At 53.3% G+C, this 12,176-nt stretch overlaps 1 protein-coding gene across 1 annotated transcript in view; it reads left to right on the top strand.

Annotated features, from left to right (window-relative positions):
• The window catches only part of MYO18B (myosin XVIIIB), a 231,732-nt gene that overhangs the window by 63,429 nt on the left and 156,127 nt on the right, over positions 1 to 12,176 (top strand). Inside the window, exons 16-19 of the mRNA XM_057492611.1 lie at positions 1,616 to 1,763; positions 7,838 to 7,997; positions 10,446 to 10,629; positions 11,450 to 11,672. Coding sequence (XP_057348594.1) covers positions 1,616 to 1,763; positions 7,838 to 7,997; positions 10,446 to 10,629; positions 11,450 to 11,672 — 715 coding nt within the window. The remainder of the gene's footprint in view (positions 1 to 1,615; positions 1,764 to 7,837; positions 7,998 to 10,445; positions 10,630 to 11,449; positions 11,673 to 12,176) is intronic.

Raw genomic sequence — 12,176 nt, 5'->3', positions numbered from 1 at the left:
AGGGGGCAGTGCTGAACCTGGACTACTGGCCTCCCTTTGGGGGCAGACAGGCCTTTTTGGGGAGATCTGAACCTTATCTCACTTCTCCTTTCTAGGGAGACCACTCTGCAGACCCCAGACCCGCTCCTCTGCCCAACTCTTTCCCAGAAGCACCCCAGACCATTTCATTTGGTTTGCCAGGTGCTGGTCCAGTGTGATGATTTTGGGCAGCTCACTTCACCAATCCTGGTCTCAGATTTTTTCACTTCCAAAAGGGGAGCAAGAGTCTCCACTGCTGTGAATGCCCGTGAGAGCTTGCACATAAGGCGCCTGGCCGGGGGCTTGGCACCTAGTAGATGTCCTGCAGGCCACATTTCTCCTGCCCCTTGATACCATAGGCTGCCATTGTCCTCATTCCTTGTCTCCTTTGGCCAGGTGCTTTCCAGGCCTTGTCTTGGCTCACAGTGGGCTGCACCTTGTCCCTGAGCCCTGCCGCCCGCTGCCTGCTCGTACTCCTTGTTGACACCTCTTGGGCCGGCTCCCCTGCCCTGTTGTGCATCCTCAGCTGCAGGGGGCAGGCCTGAAGGATAAACCCAAGCAGTGTGAGGAGGGAAGGGCTGCGGTGTCCCCAGGATGCCTGGGCGGTGGCTGGGAACGGCGACCTTCTGAAGATGGGCTGGCTATCAATTTTGATGCCAGTAAAGAAGACCAAGGTGAAGGCTCAGGATTCCTGGGATCCAGTCCCTGCTCAGCCCCTGTGCCTCACTGTGTGACCCTGGATGGCTCCCTCTCCTCTCTGGGCCTCTGAGGAGTTGCACCCATATGTCCAAGTCAGGGAGACCAGCTGTCCTGGTTTGCTAGGGACTTGGCTGCCTTTAGTGCTGAAATGCTCATGTCTCAGGAAGGCCCTCAGTCCCGGTCACTGTACACATTCATTTCCTCCAGCACCATTTGGCACCATTTTGAGTTGTGCCAGCTCACCGTGGACCTCGGATAAACCCCGTAGACTCTGCAGGCCTGTCTCAGTTTCCCATCTGGAAACTGCAGTGTTGCCTAGATGGTCTCTGAAGCTCCTGGCTAGACTTAAAATTCTCTGTCTGAACCAAGTTCACTGTCTCCTCGAATACATTCTTGGGGTGTTTTTTTTTTTTCTCCTTCAAGATTTTAGTTTGAAAAACTACAAAGACTTGTAAGAGGAAGTGAAGTGGATGGAATTAACCCATTTGCTTTTGGCTATGCACAAATTCACACAGGCACCTGTGTATGTATCCAGAAACATGTAATTTACGAAGTGCTTTCCCTTGTTGAATTCCCGCTACACCCTCTGAGGAAGGCACTGCCAGTTTCCAGCTTATGTAAGAGGAAATGAGGCTCAGAGAGGTGCAGTAAGTTGCCCAAGGTCACACAGGAAGTGAGAGCAGAGGCAGGATTTGAACCTCTTGTAACTGAGAGGTTGGTACTGAGTTTGGTGGTATCAATACTGGGAGTCTGGGGAGTGGGGTCATGGATGCAGCTAGCACATCTGAGTTGTGCTGCTTGGGACTCAGATCGCTGACTCCCGTATGTGGAAAGAGAAGCTCAGGGCTGGCCTCTGATGGGGATCAGGGCCCCTCAGTGTATCCCGATGTCCCACCAGGTCCGCTTACCAGCTGGAGGAGGTACTGAGAACATCAGGGGTCTTTTCTGGGTCCTGGATGAGGAGGTCCGGGTGGAGGGCTCCAGTGACAGCGTGGTGCTCGAGCGCCTCTGTGCAGCCTTTGAGAAGAAAGGAGCTGGGGCTGAAGGTAAGGGAGCAAGGGAAAAGGGTGCTGAGCCAAGCCTGGGAGTTGGAATCTGTCCTTGCTGGCTGCAGAAAAAGCCCTGACAAGGCCTGCACTGGAGTTGGGTGGGGTTCTGTGTGCAAAGCTGTCTGTGTGCCTGCCAGTGTGTACTTTCATTCATCTGTGGGTTTGGCAAACTTACTGAGCAGCTGCTATGTGCTGGGTACCATACTATGCAGAGGTAAACCAGCCTGATGTGACCTGTGTCCTCGCAGGGGAGAGGAAATGGGAAGAGATTACGGACCAGCTCATGGATAAGCATGTACGTGTACAGTGAGCCTGACATGACAGACTGTGACACATGGTGGTGTACCTCAGGCAGATCTAATGTTACAGGAGCCAGGGGGCTCTTGGGGAGATGCACGCAGGTAAATCTGGTAGGGGAGATGGAGCACGGTACAGGACAAGGTGGAGATGTTGCCTGGCCTCAGAACGCAGAGGTGAGGGTGCTGTGCTGAAAACATTGGTCTTAAGCCGTGAGCAATGAGAAGCCTAAAAGGATTCTGGGTAGTAGGAGTTATGTCCAGATTCACATTCTGGGAAGTTCACCCAGGCTGAGGCTTGGGAGGCCACCAGGAGGAGCTGGCCTGCCTCAGGGAGGTGGGTAGACTCTGGAGGCATTCAGCAGGTAGAATCTGCAGCCCCTGTGATGGGTCAGATTGGCTGGAAAGGGAGGTGGGGGGAAAGCTGAGACATCCGGCCACGATGGGAGATCAGATGTCATGGCATTCGGCTTCAGTCGGCTCCAAGTTCAAGTCTGGCTGTCCATACTTCCAACCAACGTGATCCTGGGCAAACCTTGCACTGTCTCAGAGGGTGTACACAGTGCGGGTGGGGATCACCCGGCCTCCCTTTCAACAGAATTGCTGCTGCACTAATGGCGTGAGACGTGTAGTTGCAGAGCTTTGTGGTCAGCTGCCGGGTGTCTCGGGTGTGATTGACGGGTGAGGCTGCTGCTGCTGCTGAAGAATAATATCACCCCTGCCGTTTAAGGGGCTGGAGGACTGCTGCCTGGGCTCCATGCAGGGCACCACGCTCAGAGCTGTGTGCATGTTGTCTAGGGAGATTCTGTCACATGTCTGCAGGTTGGTATTCTTAACCCCCAAGGTGTGGAAGCTGAGGTCTAGAGAGATGCTTGTCTAAGGTCACCCAGACTGTGAGGGTCAGGAGGCAGGGTCAAAGCAGGCTCGGTTCTGGACTTAAACGTCTTGTGATCACCAGTCACCTGGGGTGCGCTCAGGCATTTACGAAGCAGGTACACCTTGAGATCTTATAGGTCCCAGCAGATGTGGTGGTCAGGATGAGGGCTCATGTCATTCAACAAATATTTATGGGGCCCCTACTATGTGGCAGCTGTTGTCCTAGGCCGGGAGAGACACCCCTGAACCAAGCAAACACCTCCGCCCCCACGGGCTGCCGTCCTAGCAGAGGAGATGAGTCGCCAAGCTCCTGAATCCCTAACAAGGAGACCTAGGACCACAGTTCTGGTTGAGGTCACTGGAGGGAATGTGGGTTGGCAGAGAAGGTGGTCAAGGATTCAGCGCTGGGACATCCAGTGTAGGGGGGCCAGGGACACGGGGAGCGACCAGCAAAGGCAACTGAGGAGGAGTGGCCAGGGACGTGGCGGGTGTGGAGGACTGGCCGCTGACTTGGCATGTGGAGGTCATTGGTGTCCAAGCCCGGTGTGATTTCAATGGACTGTTCATGGTAAATGTCTAAACACAAAGATTTGTGAGGAATTGGGAGAAGGCTTGGAGAAGGACACAGGACCACTCTCATTGCTGCTGTCCGCTGGGCTGGGGCCATCAGAAGCCTCCACCCCAAGGGGACCGGCTGAGGCCCTCTGTCCAGGACAGTCATGGAACATCCCAACACTCACATCAGGACAAGATTTTCTAGGCAGGACCAGCCCATGATGGCCACAGCGGCCCCTCAGACCAAGCTCAGCACGTCAGTATCCAGATCACACCCAGAGGGTGGCTCTGCCAGTGACAGGCCCCGGCCGACTTCGCCAGGCACAGGACCGGCAGTGCCTGGGGCTTGCGCCACTTTTAGGGGCCCACAGAAATGTTTTCATTTCTGTTAAAAGCAGCAGAAAAAAAAAGAATTTTTAGGTGAAATACCACATTTATGTATATATGACTGAATTGTATCCCCCCAAAATTTATGTGTTGGATCCTAACCCACATACCTCAGAATGTGACTATATTTGGAGATAGTGTCTTTAAAAAGGTCATTAAGATTAACTGAGGTCATGGGATTGAGTTCTGATTACATATGACTGGTTTCTTTAAAAAGATATTAGGACACGGACATGCCACAGAGGAAAGAGGCAGGACCGGGTGGCCATCTACAAACCAGGGAGGGAAATTAAACCTGTTGACACCTTGATCTTGGACTTCCAGCCTCCAGAATTATGAGAAAATAAATTTCTGTTGTTGAAGTCACCCCAACATGGTACTTTGTAATGACAGCCGTAGCAAATACAGTTTACTCATGTATTATTAATCTGTCTGCCTTTATACCAACAGTCATGAAATACAATTTTTAATATTATTTTTTATGTAGGAAGGTTGCCCACGAAAACAATAGTGCCTAGGGCCCAGAGAAGTCCTAATGCAGCCCCAGACGGCCCTCACCCTTGAGGGATCCCAGTGCTCGACTTGACCCTGACAATGGTCCTCTCTGTCTGCTGAAGATCACCTCCCTTCTGTTAAGTACATCTGCCCTTTTGCCAGCAAGTGAAGGAGGCTAGAGGGCTGGAGGAAATAGCTATTGTGTTTATGTGAAGTCTTTGGTCTGAGCCAAGCCTGCTGGGGAACAGGCTCAGGAGGGCCCTGTGGGCACAGAGAACAGAGCTAGTGCTAAGCTTGGGAGTCCTCTCTGCAAAGTCCAGGCAGACCCGTGACCCCCTTCCAGGCTGCCGACATGGTTGTGCCTTCAGGGAATGACTCCAGGGGTCAGGAATGGAGTTTTGGGGCCTGGGGTACCTCACTCAGATCCTCAGGAAGCTGGGGGGCAGAGCTGTTAAAAGCTCGCCCAGGCTGTGGGCCCCAGAGGCCTGGGGTGGATCCCCGCACCACTTCCTAATTGCAATGAGTGTGACTTCTGAGAAGTGATGTTCTCTGTCTGCAAAATGGTAATAACGGTAACACTTGCCTCAGGGGGCTGGCGTGCAGACAGATGAGCTGATGGGCGCAAAGAAGCATTTCTGCATCGTTCTCCACCAGTGCCCGCTTGGAGGGCTCCTCCTCAGACACCTTCCTGAGCTGGCTGAAGCCATGCTGTCCCCTCAGAACTGCCTGGTTATTTCTTTCAAGGCCCTTTCCAAGCTCTGCAATGTTTGGCCGGCAGAGAAGAAGGCCAGTGATTCAGCCTTGGGACATGACAATGTCAAGGGGCCAGGGGCAAGGCCAGTGTCATTCCAATGTCAAGGCCCCAACTGGCACTCCTGTCCCCCTTCCCCTGCTCCCCATTTCCCCACTGCAGCCATCACTGTGGTATGCGAGGCACCTGCCCACTTGGGCCTGTCAGTTCCATGAGGACAGCGGCTGGGTGGGTTACCTCTGTGTCGGCCCCTGGAACAGTGCTGGCCTGATGCAGTGAGTCCTTAATGCAGACAGATGGAGATCCAGAGGCAAATGAAATGGGTTTCTCAAACGGAATGCTTGCTGGATCCTGACAGAGAGTAGAGTCAAGAGGAGGAGGCGTCTTGTAGGGGCAGGAAGGGATTTGGCCCGATTTGTGGTCCCTTGCCTTTCCCGGTGAAGCCTTTTGGTACCAATCCCAGGTATCTGAGCAGGATGTTATAAAGCTCTCAGTTCCCAGGGGAGTGACTATTATGTCCTTTGACCTGGACTGATGGAGATAGACACATTAATTCAGACAGTTTGGTTTAAAAAAAAACATCTTTTGCCTCTAGGTCTTTCTGATTAGTTCTGAGTTAATGAGAACATTCAATCAAGCAGAACACGTGGGGCTTTCTGGCTAACCCAGCGCTCGCGATCTATCACTTATCAGCTAAGAGTGCCTGCTGGGGGCTGGGGCAGCCCCCGTGGAGCCCAGGCCTGGTGGACAGTCAGCTGACAGACAGTTGTGACGCAGCCGCAGAGGAGCCCAGAGAAGCCCTGGCCCCAGGCTGGGGGACAGGCGCCTGGGGGAGTGATGGTGCTAAGCCACGAGAGGGATTCTGGGTGAGGCTCCATCCAACAGGTGTTTGCGTGGGGCTCCTGCAGGACAAGCTGCCATGTGCTTGGTTGAACAAAACTGGTGGGAAACCAGCACCAAAAGGAAGGGGAGGAGAGGACCGAGCAGGCCTGTACCTTGGGCGCTATTTCCAGGAGGTTCCTGGGAAATGTGGCACCCCCATATACAGGCCAGCACCTGTGACGGAGACAGGCTTTGGGCTGGCAGACCTATGTCCTCATGCTGGCACTGCCCTGATGGGCTACTCTAGCCAAGCTGGCTCATGAACCTCAGTATAGAGGCTTCACCTTGTAGAAGGCAGACCAGCGATGCTCACATCACAGACCAGAGAGGGACTGAGTGACATCACGCACAGTAGTATGTCCAGTGGAGGCTGGCCAGGGCTCAGCAAACATGAGCGTCCTTTCTTCTCTCTTGTCTTCCATCCCTATCCCTGTCCCCAAATCCCCAAGCACTCCTGGGGACCTCATTCCAAACCCAGCTCTGTGCTAGCTACAGGACATAACAGGGAGTGAACATAGACCCTGCCCTCAGGTTGCTTCCAGTCCAGTGCCAGGAGGCAGCCATGGAGAAACCTGCAGCCCTGGAGAGGCAGCGTGGATGTAGGGGCCAGAGCCAGCTGTGTGTTTGTCACCGTGCTGTCCCTGGAAGGCGACTTGCTTGCAGACAGCTGCATGGCTCTGAAGGGCTCATGGCAGGCCCCTGACCCAGCAGTTCTTCACTTAGCTAGAAGGGTTCCTTGCTGGTCAACCTCAATGATCCAGAATGCAGAGGCGATCTGGGAAGTGGGCACAAAGCACCTCCAGGAAACCAGACACATGGCAGAACCCACAGCCCTTACTCATCAGAAGCCGGCAGACTCCAAGACTGTTTATTCTGTACAGAGTTCCAGGAAGTGCGGGTCCCTGGTTTCCTAGCTCACTGTAGCAGATCAGGATTTGGGAGCAGGACTCAAGGTGCTAGTACCTGCTGGTACGTTGAGAACAGCAGGATGGGAAAGCACAGAAAGGTCATTCGGAATAGATACAGGAAGCAGAACAATACTACCGCCCCTGATAATAATTGGTCTGGGGCCATTACAACCTGAGAGCGTCACTGTAATTAGAGTGATGGGATTAATAACCAGCAATTCATTCATTCAGTCATTCCACAGGCACTTCCAGACTTTATTCCTGTATGTATTATTTAACCCATATTTTACAGTGGAGACTGAGACTCAGAGATTTAAGTGGCTTGGCCCTTGTCATATGGTAATAAATGGTAGAGTCAGGATTTGAACCCAGGTCTTCTCTCACTCCAAGCCCATTTGTTTCTCCTGCTCAGTCCGTTACAAACAAGTGTGCCAGCGTCTCACAAGAATATGTGTGCATTTATTTGGTTGGTGCTATATTTATTAAGATGATTTTAGGTGGCACATGAATAAATATCTCCAAGATATTTAATGGTTACATATTTATTTCCATGTATATTAGAAAATAAATATAGCTTGCACATCAAGCCTGCATGCAGTATAATGCTCCTTTATAAGTGGATTTACTTGTAAAAATGTGTCGAATTAAAGGAAACATTAAACATATAACAGCCTAGGTGGTACCTGAGTATGGCAAAAATTATAAAAGATGGTATAAATTGATATTGGGGGAAACAGATATCCTAGATTTAAGAACGCAAGAGAGACAGGATCCATAAATGCACCAAGTGGGAGAATGTGGGTGCCTGGTGCTGGTAGCCTCAGCTCTCAGGAAACATGTTTAACTGGAAAAGTGTGTTCTTGGTGATATCCACCGTGTCCCCACCGGGCCCCAACTCTGACGTGCTGTGTCTGCTTTCAGGGACCTCTGCCTTTCGCCCCTGTGAACAGCCCCTCCAGTGTGAGATTGCCCACCAGCTGGGCCAGGACCCCGTGCGCTACGACCTCACGGGCTGGCTCCACAGGGCCAAGCCCAACCTCTCGGCCCTGGACGCCCCCCAGCTCCTGCAGCAGTCAAGAAGGTGAGCCTGGCCAGGGCTGGGGACGGGGCAGTGGCCACTGAAGTGCCGCGGTTCCCGCCTCCTATGGGGTCACACAGCTATGACTCACTGAGGGAGGGCCAGCCCGGCAGTCCCATCGCTCTGGTGCCCTTCCTCCCTGGGGCCAGAGTGCAGCTGGCTGAGGAGAAAGGCTGGCCTTCAGAGCACACAGAACAAAAGCTAAAAAGCTGTGACTTCTTCTGGCTTTTTGCCTTCATTAAGTATCTGAGAGATGATGTGTCTGGAACAACTTTTATGGACATCCTAGAACTAGGGGGTCATAAAATCAAAGTGATAACGTTTTGTGGCATTAGGAAAAGCTCATGCATTCCCTGAATACTCACAGAAGTGCTGGCAGAGGGCTGGCAGCAACCCCTGCTTTCAGTTCAAAGCTGTTGGGAAATGTGTCTGTGTGAGCATGTGTGCAAATATGCACGGTGATCCTCCCACGTTCAGTGCTGGACTCCTGCACGGGCAGAGGCCGGAGGTGAGAAAAGAAGCTGAGACCACCAGGGAGGTGTGGGGAAGGAACAACATTTATGGACCACCTGCTAGATGCCTGGCATCAGATAACCATAAATGCTTTATAAGTATCTTATTAATCCTTATGGCAACCACCGTATTCTTGGCCCCATTTTACACATGAGAAAACTGAGGCCTCAGGAGGTGAAGTAGCTCTCCTTCGATCATATAGCAAAAAAGTAGCAGAGCTGGGATGTAACTTGGGTCCAAGTATCCTTGCAGAAGCTCTCAGGACATTATGGTCAGATTTGATTGGAAACTCAATATGCAGGAGGGCATGCAGCTCCTGAAAGGAGATCAAGTCAGGGGATGGGGCAGAAGGCAGGGTAATGAGCAACACAGAGAGCCAGGGGACCCAGGCCAAGTGCTAGCCCTGCCCCGTCTCACCCAGGTGACTTTGGAGTGTCACTTTCCAGGTAAATTCCCCTCCTCTAAAACCTGGTGGCTCAAGTTGGGTGAGCGGTTATAGGGTTAGGAAAGGTGGAGGTGAACCATTGTTGACCACATGGCCTGGTGGGTGAGAAGCATTCTGAGAAGAAGGAACAGCATGTGCAAGGTCACAGCCCATGGGGGTGAAAGAGCACGGCTGGTTGGGGGTAAATCCTATTAAGATGTCTTGTACGCTTAAGAGCCAAGCATTGGTGATTTTTGAGAACAAACAGTGCTTTTTAAAAGAGGGCTAGCTTCCCCAGGACTGCTCCTTTAACATTCCAGTTCCTGGGCACCCCCCAATCTCTCTGGGGGCTTGCCTTGTCCACAGGCTTCCCAGAGGTGCTCAGGTGCACTCGTTTCAGAACCGTGGTTTGGGTGAAGCCCTTTTGCTCATACACAGTGAGCTGAGACCCAAAGCGGACACAACTTGCCAGGGTCACCCCATGAACTGAAGACCAGAGGTCGGGTCTCCCAACCCTACAGACGGGCAGCCCACATACCGGGTCAGGGCTGGGGACACGGACTCCTCCTCTGGTACCGGCGGGTGGGGTCCACATGCCTCCGGGCCCTGCCCTCGCCTCTCAGGGCTCCTGCTTCCAGGGCCACTGCCTCAAATTGAATTTTCAGCATGAGTGTAGCCAAGCCATTGGTAATCTTTGTGCAGAAAGATGAACAATACCTTTGACTCATTTGGGCAAGACTCCTTCCTCAATAGTTTGGATGGTGGGCGTTGGCACAGAGAGAGAGGGAGAAGGCACCTTCAGGGCTGGGGCCCAGGTGCGGCCTGGATTTGCAGGGCCACTGTGTGCTTCCAATGTGGGGGATGGGCAGGTGGGACCCAGGGGGCATGAGGTCTTCCCTGGGTCCCAGCCCCATCCTAGGGCACAGCAGGGTCTTCCCAGCCTTCTCAGCCCTTTGTTGCCCAAGCAGTAAGGCGGGCCAGCTCAGGTTTTTCAAAGCATATCTGTAAGGAGCCCTGGCCCTTGCCGACTGACCTCCGAACCTGTGCATCGTAGGAGCGCTGGGCAAAGGCACTGCTGGCTGCTTAGCATCAGGCTGGACGTTTCACTGATGTTACCTTGAAGGTCCAGAATCTGCCTGTTCAGCCCGAATTACTCATTATTGCGTGAAACATACAGTAAGCACCTACTATGTACTGGAATGTTGTAGGGAATCACCAAGATGATTTTGCACTCTAAGAAAGTGCAGGTTTGGTAGAATTCCTGCAGGTATGTAGGTGACAAGAACATACAGGAGAAGGAGATGTGCTGTCAGGTCAGGCAGGGAGAGGTGGGGAGGATGTTGCTGGCGTTCGTCACAAAGCAAAGACTCCTCTGGCAGAAGAGACTGTGAATAAAGGGGTAGCAGCTAGAATGTGATTCAAGGAGGGGGTTCGCAAAGCACGTTAGAGTAAAGCAAGGTGGACCCATTCCCTGTGAGCCCCTAAAGCCCTCTGCTTCGCCTCCCACCTGCCAGAGAGGAGCTGAGGCGCCTGTTCCAGCCCCGGGCCCAGCTGCCCCCAGTGTGCCGGGCCGTGGCGGGCCTGGAGGGCACGTCCCAGCAGGCCCTGCAGAGATGCTGCGCGGTGAGGAGAACGTTTGCCAGCAGCTTTGCTGCGGTGAGGAGGAAAGCCCCGTGCTCCCAGATCAAGCTGCAGATGGTGAGTGGGTGCCCTGTCCCTTTGGGGTTGTGGCCTCCCCTGCCACATATCCGTGCCCTCCTCCACGTGGGTATCTACCTGCATTACCTCCAGCCTCGTCAGCCAGCCTGGAGAAGCTGGCGTGCCCCCGTGCTCTGAGGAGGAAACTGAGGCTCAGAGTAGCAAAAACAGGTGACCCTGGTCCCGTCCCTGGGAAGTGGTCCATCTGGCTGAGGCCGAAGCCCTGGCTGCTTGGTATTGCCAGGAGCTGCCTGGGAAGTGCCCAGGAACCGTGAATGCCCTCACGACCAAGGGGCCATGTATCACAGCTAGGCCAGCCCCGTCTGCCTTCCTCCCTCTCGAATGCCTGCGTTACTACCACACGGCTCTCCCTGGGGGAGGCGGCAGGATCCAGCCCTGGACGGAGACATGTTACCTAGGTACTTTATCCAGTAACAAATGGGATTGGCCAGTGGTGAGATGGGACCCAGAAGGAAGGGGCAGGGGTGGGACAGGAACCCTCAGCTAGGCCCTGGGTGCTGGTCCACCTCTTCTGCTAGTGGTCTGGGTGACTTGGGGCCACTCGGTTGCCCTCTCTGTGCCTCGGTTTACCCCCATATCTTACAATAAGGGCTGTTACTCTCATGGGTATTTCTCTTACAATAAGGCCCTTACTTCTCACGAGTACAAACCAGCCTACAGACAGGAGGTCCATGGTATAGAATATAGAGGCCCCCACAGGTTCCCAGGCCAAGCTGAACGTACATTTGGAGAATCTCCAGACCCCTGTGTGTCTTGCCGTAGGACAGCTGGCCCTAACCGCCTCCCCTCTTCATCCTAGGATGCCTTGACCAGCATGCTCCGACAATCTCAGTTACACTTTATTCACTGCCTGGTGCCAAGCCCAGTGGTGGAGGGCAGGGGCGGGCAGGGGTCTCTGACTCCACCGCAGCCTGGTGGAGACAAGCCTGAGGCAGGCGGGCCTTTGACCCTGGACATCCCAGCCCTGAGGGTGCAACTTGCAGGGTCCTACATCCTGGAGGCGCTGCGTCTGCACAGGACAGGTAAGAGTCAGCTAGGGAGTGAGCACCTTGTCTCTGACTCTCACGACATGCCCACCGACCAGCTCCCACCAATTATATGCCAAGAGCTTTCCGTGCAGCATCCCATTTATTCCCCCCAGTAGCCCTGTGAAGGGGGAAGCTATGATTACCCCCATTTTACAGATGAAGAAACTGGAGCTCAGAGATGGGAAAGGACTTGTCCAAGGTCACACAGCTGGGACATGGCAAAGCCTGGATTGGACCTAGGTGTCCTTGAGTCCAAAGTCCATCTCGTTTCTGGAATTACTGATTCATGGAAAGCTAGGGCTTTGTGTTACTCCTCTTCCATTCAACAACAAATCCCTAAGGAGCTCTACATTGAAATAGAGAATAGAATTCCCACAATGAGTATATTTTGGCCTTTACGATGCTCAGCCTGGTTTGGGAGATCAGTGTGGAAGAGGAGATGACAAAATGACGTGACACGTGGTATGTGATACGATGTGATATGATGTGAATCACATG

The sequence above is a fragment of the Manis pentadactyla genome, chromosome 14 (genome assembly GCF_030020395.1).
Source record: "Manis pentadactyla isolate mManPen7 chromosome 14, mManPen7.hap1, whole genome shotgun sequence".
NCBI classification, from domain to species: Eukaryota; Metazoa; Chordata; class Mammalia; order Pholidota; family Manidae; genus Manis; species Manis pentadactyla.
The sequence above is the reverse complement of the archived record's forward strand: the minus strand, read 5'-3'. Positions and strand labels throughout refer to the sequence as shown.